This window comes from Jaculus jaculus, chromosome 6 (assembly GCF_020740685.1).
Source record: "Jaculus jaculus isolate mJacJac1 chromosome 6, mJacJac1.mat.Y.cur, whole genome shotgun sequence".
Lineage (NCBI taxonomy): Eukaryota > Metazoa > Chordata > Mammalia > Rodentia > Dipodidae > Jaculus > Jaculus jaculus.
Genome location: NC_059107.1, coordinates 66,744,513 through 66,765,048, shown reverse-complemented (window position 1 = coordinate 66,765,048; position 20,536 = coordinate 66,744,513). Strand labels below are relative to the sequence as shown.

The 20,536-nt window shown below is 49.6% G+C and overlaps 1 protein-coding gene across 15 annotated transcripts in view; it reads left to right on the top strand.

The window, feature by feature from the left end:
- Positions 1–20,288, top strand: part of Tnk2 (tyrosine kinase non receptor 2) — a 51,433-nt gene extending 31,145 nt beyond the window's left edge. For 8 of the 15 annotated variants that reach the window (XM_045151856.1, XM_045151854.1, XM_045151855.1 and 5 more), the window contains 14 exons: positions 1,126–1,196; positions 2,960–3,181; positions 4,240–4,392; positions 4,834–5,111; positions 6,386–6,512; positions 6,867–7,013; positions 7,098–7,192; positions 12,796–12,990; positions 15,070–15,161; positions 15,698–15,742; positions 16,423–17,771; positions 17,863–17,958; positions 18,096–18,223; positions 19,465–20,288. In XM_045151856.1, the coding sequence (XP_045007791.1) occupies positions 1,126–1,196; positions 2,960–3,181; positions 4,240–4,392; positions 4,834–5,111; positions 6,386–6,512; positions 6,867–7,013; positions 7,098–7,192; positions 12,796–12,990; positions 15,070–15,161; positions 15,698–15,742; positions 16,423–17,771; positions 17,863–17,958; positions 18,096–18,223; positions 19,465–19,471 (3,005 nt within the window). In that variant the 3' untranslated portion in view covers positions 19,472–20,288. Of the gene's footprint in view, positions 1–1,125; positions 1,197–2,959; positions 3,182–4,239; positions 4,393–4,833; positions 5,112–6,385; positions 6,513–6,866; positions 7,014–7,097; positions 7,193–12,795; positions 12,991–15,069; positions 15,162–15,697; positions 15,743–16,422; positions 17,772–17,862; positions 17,959–18,095; positions 18,228–19,464 lie in introns of those variants that run through there. The other 7 variants (XM_045151858.1, XM_045151848.1, XM_045151851.1 and 4 more) reach the window with 7 other exon arrangements.
- The last annotated feature ends 248 nt before the right edge of the window (positions 20,289–20,536 follow it).

Here is a 20,536-nt window from a genome sequence, read left to right as displayed (position 1 = left end):
CACAGGCCAGCAGACTTTGAAAAACAGTACCTTTAACTGCTGACCTATCTCCTCAGGCCACGTGTCTTTCTTTTTTCCTTTAAAAAAAAAATTGTTTGGGGGAGGGGAGGAGAGAGGGACAGAGAGAATGGGTATGCCAGGGCCTGGTGCTGCTGCATACAAACTCCAAATGTATGTACTGCTTTGTGCATCTAGCTATTTGCGGGTACTGGAGTATCGAACCCAGGTCATCAGGCCTTGCAAGAAAGGACCTTTAGCTGCTGATCCATCTCTCTAGCCCCCTAAGTATCTAAGTATAGATGCAAGTCTCTTCTGTTCCATTCTGAACACTAGTGGGGTCAATGCCAAGAGATACAGGAAGAAGGGAAGATTAAAAACCTTTTAGATGATTTGCTAGCACATATCTACTTTATCTCTTAATTCTCTCTTAACCAAAACTACTGATTATTATGTAGAAATAATTTTCTGTAGAACATTAGAAGCTCATCAGTGCATTCAAGTTAAAACAGTGGAATGGTATAATGTAGCAAGTGACACATAACTTCTGCTACTTAAAAGTTTTGTTTATATGCAAGCAGAGGGAGAGAAAAGAATGGAATAGGCACACCAGGGCCTCCTGTCACTGCAGACAGACTCCAGACACATGGACCACTTTGTGCATCTGGCTTACATGGGTACTGAAGAACCAAACCCAGGCTGTCAGACTTTGCAAGCAAACACCTTTAACCACTGAGCCATCTCTGTAGCCCAACTTATGCTATTTGGAACCTGAATACTTGATGTCTGATGATAGTAGAATGAGAAAAATTATGGGAAAACACCTTAAAATTGAGAAAATTCTGAACATTACCTTATCTTGATTTTTCTGGAAAGCTACAGGTAACTGACCACTACTTTTCAATTTTGATGATTAAACCTCCATGTAGTTTGAAAACCATCACCTAAAAGTAGACTGCAAAAGTATCTGGTCAAATGAAGCTCCTTATTGGTTAGAATTTAGTTGGTGTCCTTGTGCTGGGCAGTATCCCGTGGTTGGGCCCACTTTAAGTGGAACTGAAGAAGCCTACCAGGTGGGCAGCAGCCTCTTTGGGGAATGTGAGTCATCTGACAATCCCTTCCTTGCAGGCCAGCGGCGGCTGTGGGATGCTGTGAAGAGGAGGAAGGCCATGTGCAAACGCAAGTCATGGATGAGCAAGGTGAGTGAGTGAGCCTTTGGAGTGGGGTGGGGAAGAGGGTCCCACACTGCTGGCAGGGGTCTAATGAATCTTCTGATGTCAGTGTACTCTAGCCACTGGTTCCTGCGCACTTCACACAGACCTCCCTCCTCCAGTGTCTTATCTAGCACGGCACTTGTGGAACTGCCTAGCCAAGTGTGTCTGTCTGCCAGAGACAGACATGTGAACAGCGAGGGCTTCACAGGCCCTCTTGGTGTGGAGGGAACAGACTTGTTAACAAGTTTGTCAAGTGTGAGGTGGTGAGGCCTGTCTGGACATCTTAGCTTTGTTTTCCCCACTCCTCTACCCTCCTGTCTGTAGTTTTCTCTAATCATCTGGCCCTAGTAACAGCTTCCTTCCCACCCCACTCCCGCACACCAAGTCCTAATTTGGGTCTGTGGTGTAGTGCATCTGTGATGTGACTCAGTGGAAATTTGCCCATTGTCTAGAAAACAATGAGAGAGGAAGTGAGCCACCTCGGGCCTCTCTCCACTTTTGGCCTCAGGGCTGGGGTGGGAGGATGAGCAGGGCAGAACAGCTGCACTATAATTGGGCAGCAGAAAATTTCTGGCTGCAATATGGTAAAAGAGCTGTCTCTTGGGATCCTGTGGCCTTTTCTGGGGACACAGTCTTCGTCTCTTACCCAGTTTTTGAGGAAGGATGCATGTGTTTGGGGCTGGCAGGAGAGAGGAGCAACATGAGAGGTTTCTGGGTGGTCAGTGCCCCTCACCAGACTTTAGTAATGCTTGGTCCATAATGGTCCCTCTTGGACACATTGGCTGTAAATGGCCTTATAAAGCTGAACATTGCTTGCAAATGTAAGAAATTCCAGTTACTGGCAGGGAGGAAAGAAGGGGAGGCCAAAACAGACCCTCAGATTTGCAATGCTCTCTTGCTAATACAGATATAGATAAACCTTTGTCAGCTTTTAGAGAGGTGAGAAGAGTCTGTAGCCTAAAGCTAGAGTTTAGGATGCCCCAGTAGAGGCGCCCAAGTAGACTATCATTGCCAACTCTGCTGCTCAGTCCTCTCTTCCTGTCCCTTGACCTTTTCCCCTCTCCCTCTCTAACATAGACCTCAGAGCTCCTCCAGTCTTTCTTCTTTCTCAGCACTCTGCTCTAGGCACCCCTCCAAAAACCCAGCTGTCTTCCCAGGCCCTTCTTCAACAAGGAATCACTTCATCTGCTACACACACACACACACACACACATTCTCTCTCTCTCTCTCTCTCCCCTTCCCCTCCCTCTCTTACTCTCTTTCTCACTCATTGGTCAACCTCAGACTAAAATTATCCTTTCACCCAGGCAGGATGAAGGGCAGCCGACTCCCTGGGGAGGGTGGAGACAGACAGCGCCAAATGGTTAACCAGAGAAGGGGCCAGGGCTAAAAATGGCTAGGGAGGTGTTTGTGGAGGGCCCCTCAGGCTCCTGCCCTCCCTTTTTGGGGTAAGGGCAGGAGTTTGTGCTGGGCAAAGGAGTCAAGAAGGGAAGGGTGTTGGCTAGGAAGATGGGAGGATACTCAGATCCAGAAAGTGGGAAGATGGGTAATACCTGGAGGGCTTTGTCCTGTCCCTGTCCCCATAGTCCATTGTAGGACCGTTGGGAATGTGCTCTAGAGAGTGTGAGCCTCTAACAGACCGGCTACTCCCAGGCAGTTTCATAAAGCTCGGAGCTCTCTGAGGCCAACCAGTGGGGTAGGACTGAGTGGCTGTAAGCCCTGGGTTTTATCTGGCTGCCTTTCAACAGGTGTTCAGTGGAAAGCGGCTGGAGACCGAGCTTCCCCCCCATCACTCTCAAAGCACCTTCCGGAAACCCTCACCCACCCCAGGGGGCCCAGCAGGGGAGGGGACCCTGCAGAGCCTCACCTGCCTCATCGGGGAGAAGGACCTGCGCCTCCTGGAGAAGCTAGGAGATGGCTCTTTTGGGGTGGTGCGCAGGGGCGAGTGGGATTCCCCTGCAGGAAAGACGGTGAGCTCTGTGGCTTGAGGATGGCTGTAGAGGGTGGAGCCCTGAGTGTGGTAATGGCCTATTCCCCCCTCTGCCCAGATACAAATTCTACCAGGAACAGGTTGCAGAGTTACTCACTCTGGAGTCCATGTTCAGGTTTAACTAAGCACATTGTTTTTTGCTTAGTATAAAAGTTTGGAAAATGAAAAAAAAAAAAAAAAAGACTAGAATCCCATTGTTCAGATACAGATTTACACTTGTACCTTTACTTCCCCCTCAGGTATTTTGTTGGATTTAGTTGAAATATAAATTATTGTTTGTTTGTTTTAAGATGAGGTCTTGCTAGTAGCTCTTGACTGGCTTGGAACTTGATATGTAGACCAGGCAATGGCAAAGTATTTCTTTCCCTCCTTTCCTATCTCCCTCCTTCCCTTCTTCAATCCTGGTGGTTGAGCCACTCTTATATATGCTAGGCAAGTGCACCACACAAAGCTATATACTTTATCCTAAGATACATATTTTGGATATACCTTTTCAGTCATATCTTATTTCCTTGGCATTATATTCAATTTTTTTCCTTATGAAATACGCACACACACACGTACACACAAGAGATACAGTTAAGTGATTTGTTGCCATAAGCACTGCCTAGAAGATATGTGGGTATTGCCATCATCCTCAAGTTCTTTTAGGCCCTTGCCATGCATCATTCCCTCCTCCAGGAAAGGCTGCTATTGCAACTTACAGCACTGTAGATTAGTGTTTAGCATTATAGTTAAACCAGTGTCCTTCTACACATGTCTTCCGTTGTTACTGCAGCATGATAGTGTTGTCATCATACTGTTCATCTCTTACCATAAGATCACTGTTCCAGCTAATGGCCCACAGGGTACAACTAGCTGCCTTCCCCCCTGCAAGGGACACAGTGTATAATTCTAGGCACTGGTGACATGCTTACCTATCCAACTGAGCAGACCCTGAGGCAAGTATCTTTGAGCTGAGTTGGAAGAAGGTACAGGTGAGGTCAGTGTTAGGGGACGAGGCATATTCCGAATCCCTACTAATCCTGCTCTGGGCAGGTGAGTGTGGCTGTGAAGTGCCTGAAGCCTGATGTATTGAGCCAGCCAGAGGCCATGGACGACTTCATCCGGGAGGTCAATGCCATGCATTCACTTGACCACCGAAACCTCATTCGCCTCTATGGTGTGGTGCTCACCCCACCCATGAAGATGGTGAGTGCAGAGGGCAGGTAGGAGTGAGGGAACAGACAGTAGCCTACAGTTCTGGTCCACTGGATGACGTAGATGTGCCTCTCCTGCCTGGCTTTGGTCTCAATTTGATGTGACAAAAGGGATTTACAGGGGTCCTCACAGCACTGACCATGTCATCTCTGGATTTTCTAATGCTTATTGGCAAGGAGTTGTACCCATGGGCTAGTCATTGAATTAATTTTGTGATTTCTGCCTTAAACAACTTTGGGTCGCTTCAGTCTAGGTTTCAGGTTTCCAAGGTGGCTGGATGGACAGGCCTGGGAGGCTGTAGGGCTCCTCCTGGTGGTCCCTGTAGACAGGTTATGAGAAGCCTTCAGAAAGGGGTTGGAAACCCTGCATAAAGGTCTCAGAAGAAGCAGGGATCTTATAAACTTACTCCTCTTGCCTTCTATATGGCCTCAGGTGACAGAGCTGGCACCTCTGGGATCATTGTTGGACCGCCTACGTAAGCACCAAGGTCATTTCCTCCTGGGGACTCTGAGCCGCTATGCTGTACAGGTAGCTGAGGGTATGGGCTACTTGGAATCCAAACGCTTTATTCACCGTGACCTGGCTGCTCGAAATCTACTGTTGGCTACTCGTGACCTGGTCAAGATTGGGGACTTTGGACTGATGCGAGCTCTACCCCAGAATGATGACCACTATGTCATGCAGGAACATCGCAAGGTGCCCTTTGCCTGGTGAGGTGCAGGCACTGCTGGCTCACAAAGCCTTCCCATTCCCATTCCCATTCCCAGCAGACATAGGCCTCAAGCTCCTGGTGCCTTCTGTACCCACCAAAACACTTGGGACTCTCAGGACCCCCCTTACTTATCTGTGTTTGGGACACCTTTCTTTTATATCTGTATGTACCCATATCCATTTAGGGATCTTGGGGGGGGGGTTATGAGAAAGCTCAAGGGTAAATGTTTTAGGGACCCAAAAGGGTGTGCTATGCAGGGTGGATTAAAAGGCTTCCCGGAGGACTCTGTTTAGCTTGTAAGGTATCAGGAGGATAGCCAGGCAAGACTAGTTTATGGTAGACATGTTCTAGGTAGAGCTAGTGGCAGGCAGAACCAGATTTCACTGGACCTTGTAGACTGACCAGTGCTACTTGCCTGCATACTATGGTGATGCATGGTCCTCCTGTGTGGGCTTATCCTATGCTGAAGTCATCATGGTCTCCTGGTGCCAGTGGTAGCTAAAGGGATGTGGTCTTTGGCTTAGGAATTGATCCAATTTTTGCTAGAGTTCTGGCCATGAACATCCCTTATAAACCTGGATATATGCTCACCCTTATTAATAATTGACTCTGCATTGGGAATCCATATATCCTGGATTTTGCCCATTTTCCTTGATACTTAGAAGCTTGCATGATGGCACAAGAAATCCTTTGGTTCCAACCAAGGCACATACTTGTTACTGTGCTCCTGATCCTATCCTTTCTAATGTCACCCTGGTAGTTCTTCCCTCACCCAAATGGAAGGCCCAGAGCAAGTGGGTCTATTTGGGTAAAAGTAGTCTGTTTCTACCCATTTCCCCAGGCCCTTGTCCATTCACTCTTTCCTGCTGGAATGACCAAATCTCAGAATCTGCCCAAATCTAGAAATTGTCATTCTCTAGAAATTGTGTATCCATCCAGATAAAAACAGTTTGACACATCTTATCCTCTATTCCTTTTCTGCAGCCTTCTGGTCTTCTCCCTGCCTTCCTGACTGGGAAACTTCTCCTTCCTATTCTGACCCCAGGTGCATATGCTCTTAAGGGTGCACCTGAGCATAGATAATTTCTCCAAGGCTATGTATTCTATGGTAAAGAGGTCTTACCTCTCCCTGTGCACTTCATACCAGTGGCTCTGGGACCCACTGTTGAGCCTAGTTCATGGGCAAAAATAAATGAATATTTTTATGTCCTTTGGGCTGTTGCAGGTGGGAGTCCTCAGGAGGCTTTCTCTTTGACTCTTACCTCTTCCCAGGTGTGCCCCTGAGAGCCTGAAGACACGGACCTTCTCCCATGCTAGTGACACCTGGATGTTTGGGGTAACATTGTGGGAGATGTTCACCTATGGCCAGGAGCCCTGGATTGGCCTTAATGGCAGCCAGGTGAGAGGGCTATGAATGTGATCCCCATAGGTGGGTGGGAAGAATTCCATACTTGACTCCCAACTTGGCCTTCTTGGAACTGGCTCTCATCTAATGAACTCCCATATCCCCAGTATCCCATGTTGACATGGCTGTCCTCTCCAAGACTGAGCAAAGAGAAGGGTTGCTCTAGTAGGTCAGGGCAAGGACAAGCTTCCTTAGCCCTGGCCATGACTTAAGTTCCATCTTCCCCCAAAGTAAATCTTTCCCATGGCAGGGGCAGCCACTGCATGTGTAGGGTGGGCTGGATGGAAGGTAGGAATTACAGAGCTGGATGTTCTGCCTGGCCTACAACTCTGACCAACCTGCTGGCAGATCCTACATAAAATTGACAAGGAGGGGGAGCGCCTGCCTCGGCCAGAGGACTGCCCCCAGGACATCTACAATGTTATGGTCCAGTGCTGGGCTCACAAGCCAGAGGACAGACCTACATTTGTGGCCCTGCGGGACTTCCTGCTGGAGGTGAGGGGCAGGTCTATTTATAGCATCTGGGGGGCACATGCAGGGGGCTTCCTGGGGTGGGTAATGACCTGTCTTTGTGCCCAGGCTCAACCCACCGACATGCGGGCCCTCCAGGACTTTGAAGAACCAGATAAGCTGCATATCCAGATGAATGATGTCATCACTGTCATCGAAGGAAGGTAGGCTGAGGCCTACACTGAGATCCCTAAAAGGGCACTGGCTGGAGAGATGTGTGAACAGAGATCTCTTCTGCCTCCAAGAGTCCCATGGCAAGACATAGGCAGGAGTGTGTAGCATCAAGGTGACAGGCTTCACTCATGAGAGCCTGAGGTTAGCACATGCATGTTGCTACTCAGAAAGGATTTTCCCTGCACAACTCCACTCCTGCTATCCCAGTGGGAAACACGGCTCCAGCTCGGGCTGTATGAATCAAGTCCAAGCTGCTGAGAACTAGGCCGTGGCCCATCCTGGCCTCAGTACTGGAGGCCAGCATTGGCTCTTCAGCATTCCCCCTTGCATTCTTTCCCTCTGCCCCTCTTCCTGCCTCCTCCAGCTCAGGAATTTTTTAAGGGAGCCAGGATCTTATGTAGTCCGATGGATTTTGAACTGATCCTTATGCCTCTACCTCCCAAATGCTGGAAATTACAAGTGTGCACCAATATGCCTGGCATTAGGACTCTTGTGTACCCACCAGGGTGCCTTTCACAATCCAAAAGTATCCTGCCCTTGCCCAGACTTACCCTCTTAGCAGTTTCTACTCTTCCCATTGAGCCTGCCAGGGCTTCCAAATTATGGCTCTTCCTCCATCCTCTACCTAGACCTCCCACCCTTACTTACCCCTTCCCATTCTCTGCTGGCAAAGACAGCTCTATTCCTGACCCTCCCCTCCTCGGCACATGAGACTTATGTCTTAGCCTACAAGCAGTATCTCTTGAGTCAGGTCTCCTAACTGTAGCTTCCACAGTTCTAGTCCTAGTACTACTTGCCTTAGAGGGCCTACCCTCTGCTGGTCCCATCCCTGTTATCTGATCCTCAGGGATTTTGAAGAACTGGTTGGGGCAGGACAGCTGAGATTACTTTGGGACTGGGGGCGAGTGTTTAGTACTAGGAACAAAAGTCCATGTGCTTCCCTCCTCTGTCTCAGAATCAGGCCAGGACACCTGCAGGGGTATCACCTGGCCTGGTGAGTGGTATAAGCCTCAGCCAGTCAGTGGTGAAGTAAGCCCTGGGGCCCTGATACGTAGAGCTCACATTTACCTTCTGTGGCTTCTACCCTACTTCCACAGGTGAGGGCTCCCTCAGTGTCATAACTGGGTCCTGTTTCTTGGAATGACTAACATTCCACCAGTTTATAGAGGGTGGTGTTAATTTTGATAAGCAAAAAACTGCTAGGGGAGGTAGGAAGGAAACAGTTTGTGGAATTGGACCTGAGGGCCAAGTAAGGGTCAGAAGACATGGTACTGTAGCGAATAGTCTGGAGATACTGATTAAGAGTGAGAGGATTCTCTGGAGGCCCCTGGCAGCCTTATGGCAGAAGTTGGCCTGCAATCATTCCTACCTGCAGGAACCAGAAAGCCTTGGACCCAACCATTCCTCATGTGCTTCTGTAGACGACCCAGGTCTTTACCAGCCCCGTCTTCTAACCAGAGGAAAGCCTGGTGCCCTGAAGGTTACTTAGGAGCTTCCTGTGTGTCTCTAGGGTTGGTGTCCTTGGTCATGGAGGGCAAAACAGAGGGCAGCAGCTCTTCTTGGGATCCTGCCCTGGGTGTACCCTGTCCCACCCTCCTGCCACAGGCTCCAGTTGGTTCCAACAGCTAGTGCTGTCACAGCCAATGGTTTAGGTCACAGAGCTCTTCCCTGGGCTACCAACCCTAACTTGGATCATAGTGGCTGCCCTTGCTCCCTGGAACTGCTCAGGAGGTGGGAGGTGAGGAGCAGAAGGCTGTAACAGCCGGTGAAGCTTTGAGAGTGGGCCTGTCTGTTGTGGTACCAGAGCTTTCCTCTGCCTTCTCAAACCCTGAATATCTATTTGTTTGGTTAAGTTGTCTCCATGTCTCTGGGCACATGAGCTTTATTTGTTTTTTGTCTTGGAGCTGAGTTTGTCCATATGGGTCTCTGTTCTCTGGCTGCAGACTCTTTCCTTATCTCTTTTGCTCTTGGCTTTGTCTTTCTCCTTGCTGAAGCCACTTTCACTATGTTTCTTCGTCTAGACCCTGGGACACACTTGTCCGTAGTTCTGACTGACTTATAGGTTCAGTGCTTTTCGGGGTACCAGGTCGTGGTAGAAGACACCTAAGATGTTTCGTGAGTTCAGTTTAGGGGTTCCTATCTAGATTTGGAGGCACAAATGACGATTGGTCTTTTCCAAGAAAGAGAGTCTTATTTGAAGGATAGGATGGCTGGCAGCCCGTTTGTGTTCTGTTTTTACAGAAGTGGTATTGGGGTGGGGGCAGAGATCTATTTGTAGGTTCTTTGTTTAGCCTAATCCTGTAGCCTGTACTTGCTATGGTAGGAGGGGAGAAAAGCATCAAGTCTCTGCACTTAAGAGAAGGGGCAGAGTAGGGTTGTGTGTGTTTGGACAATGTTTGTGCAACCATTTCTACCTAGGACAAGGACAGGGTGCCAAAATTTTGAGCTCGGGCAGCCTTAGATGCAACAGCTCTCAGCTCAGGGTGTTTTCTGTTTGTTTTGTTTTGTTTTGTTTTTTATTTGTCTGTCATAATGATTTCCCTGGTTTGGGCAGAGGCCTGATGGCAGGCTGATAGAAGGGCATCTGGCACCTTTTCCCTGCTGAGCTTCAGAACATGTTAATATGTACTGAAATGTAGCATTGGGTGCAGCACTGACCATTTAAGCCTTGCCATGGGAGATGCTATTTCTGTGTGCCTGCATAGTCCTCTTTTCCATTAGAAAACGGTGGGGTTTTTTTCTCCTGTTTGGTGGAATACAGGGGTTTTTAATTATTTACTTATTTTTCTGGTTTATTTTTATTTATTTATTTATTTGAGACAGAGAGAGGGAGAGGGAAGGAGAGAAGGGGAGAGAGAGAGAATGGATGCACCCGGGCCTCTAGCCACTGCAAATGAACTCCAGATGTGCCACTATGTGCATCTGGCTTATGTGGGACCTGGGGTATCGAACCTGGGTCCTTAGGCTTTGGGAGGCAAGCACCTTAACTGCTAAGCCATCTCTCCAGCCTTTGATTGTGTTTTTGTTTTTTGAGACAGAGTCTTACTACAAGCCTCAAGCTTGAGATCTTCCTGCTTCATCCTCTCTAGTGCTGGGATTGCAAGTGTGTTCCATCACACCTGGCCAGCAATATGTTGGAAGGTATGGGAACTCCCAGTGGCTATAACAGTATCTCACTCAGAAGAAGGCCCAACTGTGTTGGTAACAGGAAAGGGAAGGCTAAGGAGATAGCTCAGCAGTGAGAGATGCTTGCTTGCAAAGCCTGCCAGCTCAGATTCAATTCTCAGGACACAAGTAAAGCCAGATGCACAAAGTGACACACACATCTGGAGTGTGTTTGTAGCAGCAAGAAGCCATAGTGCTTGTTTCCCTCCTTCTTTCCTTCCTTCTCCCCCACCCCGGAAATGAAAATTTTTACAAATATTTTATTATTTGGGAGAGAGTGAGTATGGGCATGCCAGGGCCTCTTGTCACTGCAAGTGTACTCCAGATGCATGCACCACGTTGTGCATCTGGCTTTATGTGGGTACTGGGGAATTGAACCCTGGGCTGCCAGTCTCTAACCACTGAGCAACCTCCTCAGCTCCAAAGAAAAATATTTTTTAAAAAATAAAGGATAGGAGTAGAGGGCATGATGTGAGTCCATTCTACCCTGAGTGGCATCTTCACCTCAGGAGGATGCAGAGTAGAGTTCAGCAGCAAGCCCTAAGGTGGTGAGAAGCTACCTGAGGGAGGGAGCTGCAGATGTTGAAGAACAGCAGTAGGGCCTGGGGTGCCAGGTAGGTGTTGCCCATGGCTTTGGCTCTGTGTGTGGTGAGGACCCTTTCTTTCAGGGAACAGCCTTGCTACTTTTGGATGGGGTTATCCCTTCTCTGGGTGTTGTCCTCTCTTCTTCCTTCCTACCCTGAAGGCATGGAGTAATCACAGGGTTGCTGTATGTGTTTGGTGGTGGGCCAGCAGGCAGCCTTGTTTACCAGAAGCAGCCATGGGAGTGCAGCTCTCCCCTGCCCTGCTTCTCACCTCCCAGAAGACTGCTGCTGTCCTTGGCTTTGACTATTGGCCCCCTACTACTGTAGGCCGTATCATTTTATAAATGGGTAGCTTCCACTCCCTTTACTCTGGTTTGACTACATTTTGGAGGAGGCACCTCTGGTTCTGGGACAGGTGATATGAAGGCAAGGAAGTGACGGGGCAGGCAGCTTGATGCCACATGTGTCACAGCAGCATAAGATCCCACTTGTGCTTTAGCCTATACTCTCTACCCACATCTTCAGGTAAGAGCAGTTCCTGCAGCAGGTGCTGGAGCGTCAGCCAGCTTTGGGGTATTTGGAGTGTTGGGAGGGAGGCTCTGTTCTTTCCTGTGTATCTGCCTGCTGCTCCAGCCTGGGCCTCTACTTAGAATGGGTTTTTTTTTTTTTGGTCTGGGCTTAGACGCAAAGGACTAAGGTCTTCACAGTCCAGCCCCAGTGGGAGTTCTGAATTCCTTCAGGAGCTTTTATTGTAAGGCAAGAATAGAACTCATCCTGAGGAAATGTGTAGGGTAGGAAGGGCCAGGTCCACACAGCCCTGTTGTGAGGTGGTAGAACACCTTCGGAAAAGAAGAATTGTGTTCTCCCTAGTGTTTCCAAACCTTTGAAGTCTTTGTCCAGGGGGTAGAATGTAATTTGACAGTCTTGGCCCCAAGCCTAGTGCTAGGGCCTGTGAGGCCCCCTTGGGCCCTTATGTCTCTCTCTCTCTGTCGCTTTTTTTTTTTTTTTGGTTTTTCGAGGTAGGGTCTCACTCCAGCCCAGGCTGACCTGGAATTCACTATGGAGTCCCAGGGTGGCTTCGAACTCACAGCGATCCTCTTACCTCTGCCTCCTGAGTGCTGGGATTAAAGGCATGCACCACCACACCCGGCTTCTTTTTTAAAAAATATATTTTTATTTATTTGAGAGAGAGAGAAAGAATATGGGTGCACCAGGGCTTCTAGCCACTGCAAACAAACTCCAAATGGATTGTGCCAACTATGGGCATCTGGCTTATGTGGGTACTGGGGACTTGAACCTTAGTCCTTAGGCTTCATAGGCAAGCACCCTAGCCACTAAGCCATCTCTCCAGCCTGCCCTTATGTCTCTTAAAACTATTGGACTCTTGACTAGAATTTCAGCCAGAAGAGGGCTAGGGTGCCAGGCCTGCCAGGAGAGGAAGGCAACAAGATAGTATTGTGAGAGTGCACTGGTTTCACAGACTTAGCTGGTTTGAATCCTCAGTCTGATGTGATTATTCTGGTAACCATAGGCAAGTCATGTCACTTGTTGGGACCTGTTTCCTTATTTGTGAACGATAGGGAGAGCTATTTGACCTATCTTGAGAACTTAGGGTAAGGCTTTGGGTAAATAGCTGTGCCCTATTCAAGGAGTGGCAGGTCGTATTGTGCTGGGGGAGGTTGGCCCCATGCAAGTGGCCTGGTCTTATGGTCTTATTCCCCATGCTTCCCTTCCGCCAACGTAACCAGGTCCCATGGGTGAGGATCTTGGTATGAGAAAGGTCCTATTGCCTAAGGTGACCCATCCTATATCTGGTGCTTATTTTGTCATCTCTTATTGTGCAGAGCTGAAAACTATTGGTGGCGTGGTCAGAACACCCGGACACTGTGTGTGGGGCCCTTCCCTCGCAATGTAGTAACCTCTGTGGCTGGTCTGTCAGCCCAAGACATCAGCCAGCCCCTGCAGAATAGCTTCATCCACACTGGGCATGGTGACAGTGACCCTCGCCACTGCTGGGGTTTTCCTGACAGGATTGACGAGTAAGTACCTGGACAGAGCTACTGACCCTGACCTGGGGCCTCTGTCCTCAACGCTCCTTCACTGTGCCACACATGAGCTCCTTACCTCTCATGTCTTTCTTTCCACAGGCTCTACACTCTTTCCCCCATCTCTGCCTCACTCTGGTGAAGTTGGGTTCCAACTTAGAAAATAAAGGGAGGGCAGGATGCTGCTAAAGGGCAGCCCCCAATTTCATATCCCAAAGCGAGGGTATCAGCAGTGATTGAGACCTTACTATCTATAAAATGTGGTCTACTGTGGAAGCACTTAGCTCCTGATCCCAATTTTGCCTAGAGTAGAATGTTATTGGACATTGAAATACCACCTGCCACTCAGCTGTGGGGAACCTTTAGTCACCTGCAGAAGGTATACCCATTAAAGCTCACATATGCTCTGGCTTCCGTACTCAAGTTAATGATGCTGCTCCTTCAGCCATGCACATGCACGTGATTCTCAGTGTGGTTAATCACTTTTCCCTCTTCTGTCAGTTAAGTTACATTGGCACAGATGCAGTCTATTCCCATGCCATGGGGCTTAGTTTGTTCTTGTCCTCTGGGGCCCTTACTCCCACATGGCACTTTATCCACATGCAGAGGGAGCTTCAGTTTTTCTATACTATTGCATACTTTGCTCTGTTTGCTTATAACTGCCTCTCTACTCCTTGACTTAACACTGCATGGTGGCTATATAGAGGGGAATAGCATTCTGTAAGCCTCACAGCCTGGCAGAATGTCTTTAGGTGTCTGAGAGGCACAAATAAACAGAAGCACCTTCTGTGTTCACTCAGTTTTGCCCTGAGTAGCATTTTTCTTTCTCCTGTTGGTGGGTCCATGATTCTGGCACTCACACCTGTGCTCAGGCCCAGACAGGAGTGAGCTTACTTTGCAGAACTTGAGAGCAGGTCTAGAACATAATGAGGACAGACCTCCCCTATCAGTATTCCTCCACAGAGTTTACTTTGCTGGAAAGGGCTTGAAGTCTCCTTTAAGTAAAGGGTGAAGTCACTGGGGAAGACATAGAAGAATTAGGCACTTCCAGGTAGCCCCTGTCAGCTCTCTTGCCAAGCCTCTGTGTCCATTTCTTTTGCTGGCTCCTGAGAACATAATAAAACAGGCCTTCACCTTCCATGCCCCACATAATATAAGAACATCAGTCTCTTGAAGGGCTCTACCTGGGGTGCCCTGCCTCATAGGAACCACAAAGGGGTCTATCAGAGGACAGGGAAGAGAGTGTAGGCCCTTTTAGCTTAAAGGGAGGTACCCTTTGCCCCATTCCTAGTGTGCTGTGATGAACCCAGCCCCATTCTTACAGGCTTTAATATCCTTAGTGACTAAGTCCCAAGGTACTGACAGTTGGCACTGGATCTGAGATGAGTAGGGAGCAGGACAGGCCACCCAGTCACTTCCTTGCCTCCAGTAGTTCAGTACAAGGCTGCCCAAATGCCTGTGTCCCAGCACACAGAGGACAGAGGAGAGTATGCCAGCAGGTGGATGCATGGCATGGGTCCAGATCCTGCTGGGATTTTTAAGGACTGGCTCTGCCCTTTTAGAGTATGGTCGGAGACCCTAAGGTCCTAGGATTTTAGCGTGGAGTCAGGTGGCATTTCTTCAAGGCTCCCTCCTCTAGTTGAAGGGATCAGGATCTATAGGCTGAAAGTTGATGGACCTGTACTGTTGATTCAGGCCTGCCCCTTCAGCTTCCTCTAAGATGAGTCTTGAGCATTGATACATTGTCCCCTGGACACACTTTAAAAAAAATTTGAGAGGGAATGGGGCGGAGGGCCAATGGGAAGGAAAAGGCAAGTAGAGAAAATGGACACAATAGGACCTCCAGCCACTACAAACACACTCCAGATGCATGGGTCACCTTGTGCACCTGGCTTACTTACGTACTCATGATTTGAACCTGGGTCTTTAGGCTTAGCAGGCAAGCACTTTAACTGCTAAGCCATCTTTCCAGCCCATGGACACTTTTTTTTCTTTTTTTTAACCTGATCCAAAAGCATGTCTGCCATAAGCATCTCCTCTGCTATATGCTCTGACCTAGTTCTTTCCACATAGACTATATCTGGGAAACCCTATGGATCCTCCTGACTTGCTGAGTGTGGAACTGAGCACTTCCCGGCTCACCCAGCATCTAGGAAGAGTGAAAAGTAAGAACTTTTGTACTCTGTGGTGTCTCTAGTTCATTAGCTACCCAGGAGGGACTACTGTCATCTTGGACCACCTTGAGTCTTCTGTACTGCTCTGGGGACAGCTGTGGCCCTGGCATGGGGAGATAGCTGTATCTGTAGAGGTGTGCACTTGGGTTGGTCCTGCATTGACTGCAACCTCAGCTTCTATTCCTTCCTTCCTCACTGGCCTGCTCAGATCCTGGTTTTCTTTTCTTCTCCTAATCCTGCTCTCTACCCAGTTCACACCACTCCCTATCCCCAGGCTCTGTCTTAGCCAGGAGCCTCATCCACCTTCCAGATCCTGTGCCTGTCATATCCTGGAACACCCTTCGCTGTTCCTATCCCACTACCCCACTGCCTCCCATTTGTAGTTGGGTTTGTACATTCTCTCACTCCTATTCACCTCTCTTTTTTTTCTCCCTCCCTGTCCTTCTATCTGGGTCTGTTCTCCCCTCTGTTTCTGTCTTGTTGGTCATTCTTTTCCCCTTCCCCTGTCCGCATGGCCTTTCTTGCAGGGGAGCCTCCACCTCGCCCACCTCAGCCTGCCATCTTCAGTCAGAGTAAGTGGGGCTGCTCAGGATGCCTTGGCCCCTGCCCCCGTCCCCTCTCTTCTCTCACTTCTCCTCTCTTGGAAGGTACAGAGAACCCTAGCAGCTGGCTAGGCAGGAGGGGAAATGGGTGTGTGCTGTGAGCTTTTGCTGCTAACCTGGCCCAGCATGCCTGCCTCCCCCTTCTGCATCTCACTACCTGGGCTTCTGGAGCAGTTGTGTGATCTAGGTGTCCACTTTGATCTTGCTCTGCTGTGGTCTGCCTTGCTCCTTTTCAGACTCTAGAGGCTGTGTCTGAGCTTTTGTGATGGCTTGTTGGGAGCTCTGGCCTCTCTAAGAATAGCTCCTTTTGTCCTGTGTCTGCACTAAGGGTGTGCCATAATGGAAGAGGGGTGAGGGAGCAAGAGTGTTGGGGCTCTTGTGCCAGGTAGAAGTGAGGCGTTGGCTGCTCTAGCGTACATAGAGGCATAGGTCTCCAGCCTGTATTGAGGGCTGATGGAAAACAGTATGTTCTGCCCTGTTTGAATGTGTTGGGTATGTGCTGAGAATGTTGGCATCAGAGGACTGCCTCTGGGCTCAGCAGTGGCAGGTTGGTGGAGGGTATTTTGCTCTCTTTCCCATAGCCTGCCTGTCCTTGTTCCCCACTCATGTCTGACACTGCCTCTCTGTTGGGATCTCCCTTTCCATCACAGAGCCAACCTATGACCCTGTGAGTGAGGACCAAGACCTCCTGTCCAGCGACTTCAAAAGGCTGGGCCTTCGGAAGCCAGTACTGCCCCGAGGGCTATGGCTAGCGAAACCCTCAGCCCGAGTGCCAAGCACCAAGGCAGGCCGTAGCAGTGGGGGAGAGGTCACACTCATTGACTTCGGTGAAGAGCCTGTGGTTCCAATCCCACGGCCCTGTGCACCCTCATTGGCACAGCTGGCCATGGATGCCTGCTCTTTGCTGGACAAGACACCACCACAGAGCCCCACACGGGCACTGCCACGACCCCTTCATCCCACACCTGTAGTAGATTGGGATGCACGCCCCCTGCCCCCACCCCCCGCTTATGATGATGTGGCCCAAGATGAGGATGACTTTGAGATCTGTTCCATAAATAGCACTCTAGTGGGTGAGGGGTTCCCTGCTAGACCCAGCCAGGGTGAGACCAATTATGCTTTTGTGCCTGAGCAGGCACGGCTGCCCCCCGTCCTGGAGGACAACTTGTTTCTCCCACCCCAGGGTAGTGGCAAGCCACCTAGCTCAGCCCACACCGCAGAAATTTTCCAGGCATTGCAGCAGGAATGCATGCGGCAGCTGCAGGTCCCTACTGGCTCACTGGTCTCCTCAACTGTTCTGGGGAGTGATGACAAACCCCAGGTGCCTCCCAGGGTACCCATTCCCCCTCGACCCACACGCCCATGTGTTGGGCTATCTCCAGTCCCCTCAGGAGAGGAAGAGGCAGTTGGGTGGCCTGGACCAACCTCTCCTCCCCGGGTACCTCCTCGGGAACCCCTTTCCCCTCAGGGTTCAAGGACCCCAAGCCCTCTGGTGCCACCTGGCAGCTCTCCTCTACCATCTCGGCTTTCCAGCTCACCTGGAAAAACCATGCCCACTACCCAGAGCTTTGCCTCAGACCCTAAGTATGCCACGCCCCAAGTTATCCAGGCTCCAGGCCCACGAGCTGGTCCCTGCATCTTGCCCATTGTCCGTGATGGCAAGAAGGTCAGCAACACCCACTACTACCTGCTACCTGAGCGCCCTCCCTACCTGGAACGCTACCAGCGCTTCCTGCGTGAGGCCCAGAGCCCTGAAGATCCAGCCGCCCTGCCAGTGCCCCTGCTATTTCCCCCACCCAGCATCCCAGCTCCTGCTGCTCCCACTGCCACAGTTCGGCCAATGCCCCAGGCTGCCCCTGACCCAAAGGCCAACTTCTCCACCAACAATAGCAACCCAGGGATCCGACCACCAGTCCTGAGGGCCACTGCTCAGCTGCCACAGAGGGGCTGCCCTGGGGATGGGCAAGAGGCTGCACGACCAGCAGACAAAATCCAGATGGTAAGTGTCAGGCCCACTTTGATGCAAGGGACAGGGCCTGAGGGACCCAGAGGAATGGGCCCAAGTGGTACTGATGGGTGGGTGTGCCCAGCTGCAGGCCATGGTGCATGGGGTGACCACAGAGGAGTGCCAGGCGGCCCTGCAGAGCCACGGCTGGAGCATGCAGAGGGCTGCCCAATATCTAAAGGTACCATCATCTCCTGCCTGCTCTGGTATTTAGGGGCTTTGAAAGCTGCTCCTGATTCCTGCCCTCTAGTTCTGAGTCTTGTACCCCTGTCCGGGTCTGGTACTTCAGCTCCAGTAGTGTGTCCCTCTGCCTCTCAGGTGGAACAGCTCTTTGGGTTGGGGCTGCAGCCACGGGTGGAGTGCCACAAAGTGCTGGAGATGTTTGACTGGAACCTGGAGCAAGCTGGCTGCCACCTTCTGGGTTCCTGTGGCCCTGCCCACCACAAGTGAGTAAGCCTCATAGTGCCCCACCTCCCTGCCCCAGAAGGGGTGTCCCTGGAATATACCATAGTAGAAAAAGCCCAATACCTTGAGGGCTTTGAGTGGCCAGGGAGACAGGGTTCCCCAGCTTGGCAAGGTGGATGGTCCCAGGTCCTGGGAAGCAGACTGCTTGGGTGAAAACAGTTCCTACTAAATGAATTCACCTAAACTTTTTAGACACTTGGTTTTCTCATGAGCTGATGGATGAGGAAACTGGGTAAAGGAGCCTGGATTCCCTAGCTCTTCCACAGCTGCCCAAGTACTCCAGAGAGCAACATTTTAGGCCTGGAGAGCTAACTAAATATTTCTTATATCTTTTTTTCCTATTTCTATTTTAATTAGTATCAGTTTAAATGTCAATGCTTTTTTAAGGAATATTCATAAAAAAATCTCATACTTTCCTATAAAAGTATGTGTTTGTGTGTATATATTATAAAATAAAGCAAGTAAACCTACCCTGGTGGCACACTCCTTTAATCACAACACACATGGGAGCCAGAGGTAGGAGGATCACTGTGAATTTAAGGCCAGCCTGTGACTACAGAGTGAGTTCCCGATCAGCCTGGGCTAGAGTGAGACCCTACCTCAAAAAATAAAATAAAATAAAGTACATCAATATATAAAATACATAGTGATACAGTAAATACATGTGAAACCTTTATGAAGTTCAAAATTAGTGAAACACAGGCAAAGCATGAAGCTAGTATCATCCCAGGAAGCAAAAGCTGACTGGATATTTGGCATGTTGAGTTTAGGAGGCAGATACCTAGGTGAACCAGTCTCTGCTGCCCACTCTCCATTAGACCTTGTATACATTGGTTTAGCTTACTCATATGTCCTGTCCAATCAGAAGCAGTAAGAGGGTCTGACCTTCAGTAGACATCAGACAATCACTCGGTGTTATACACATCTTATAATTATTCTTCCTAATTTGCATCTAGATGAGTTTGGGTGGGTTCCTTCTATACCGTAGTACACAGTAGTGCTGTTTTCTTTATTCATTCATTGTTTATTGAAGAAAAAGACATTGAAGGATAAATTCTAAAATGATTACCTAAAACCACCAGCCTTCAATCCATGTGTATAGCATCCAGAGGCAGTGTTCCCTATGGCTCTCTGGAACTCACCCACTCTGAATTTTCCTTAAGTTATTTACCTAGCATGTCAATGGAGGAATTTTTTTGTTTGTTTGTTTCTCTTTTTTTAGACGCTGAAATGTGTCTGAAGAGCTTAAGTCTGTCCTGAAGAAATCACTTGAGCCTGTTCATGGGACAAGAGCGGGAAGATGACCCCACTCAGGTGTGGAGGACCTGCTACTACCTGTTGCTCTCAGTGGACAGAGTGAGGCCAAAGCCATAGGAGTCTGGGAGCCCTACCTTGCTCATCTCACTTGCACAGCTCTGCCCCTGCATACCTTGGTTCAGCCCTCAGTGACCCTGCCAAGAGGCGGGAAAGAGCTCTGTGGAAGTAGGCAGGGGAGTTAGTTGCCTGAGCAGGCTGTGTGTGACCTGTCTCTGGCTCCAGACTGAGGCTGGATCTGTGGCTGAAGTGTGCCCCTGAGCTCTGTCCAAGTGTACCAGACTAAGAGGAAGCCAGACTTCAGTTGAGCGGGGAGTATGTATTAGCCACCACAGAAAGGTGGGCCAGTACCCTGAGGGCCTCCTTCAGGACTGGGCTTTTTCCAAGGAGCTCAGACAGGCATTTGGCATGTTAGACTTGTGGCCCCACTATGCACAGGTTACGGGGTTTGTCTGGTCTTAAGGATCTCATGCCTGGAAATAGCCCGAGGTGGTTGAAGAAGCAAAAAAAGGGTGCTAGACTATTTTCTGGCAAGGACACAGGGTTCAAGTCCCCAGAATTGGAAGGAGACCCGAGGGATTGCTGCCCTGGAGGGACACTAGTGCTTCCTGTTTGATCTCAACTCTTCTGTGCTGTTACCTGTTTTCCCACTAGCCTGCCGCCAAAGTTCCTGTCCCAGCCATGGGTATCTGCTTCTTCCAGAGAAATAAAGTTATTTTCTATTTTATGTTACTCACTTGTGCGTGCCTGTTTCTTTGCCTGTTGGTCAGCAGCTTGAGACCCCCAAGCCTCCCCAGGCTACCGCTGTGTGTTAGGGCAGCAGTGTTACCCCACCACCTGAAGGCAGATAGAGGAAGTGCAAGCTTAGAGGATCCTGAGTTCTTCAGGACAGACTTAAGCTCTTCAGGATCCTGATAGTCACAGTCCTGGTGCCTTTGTTCCATGGATCTCTGTAAGGCAGGACATGTAAACTTAACAAT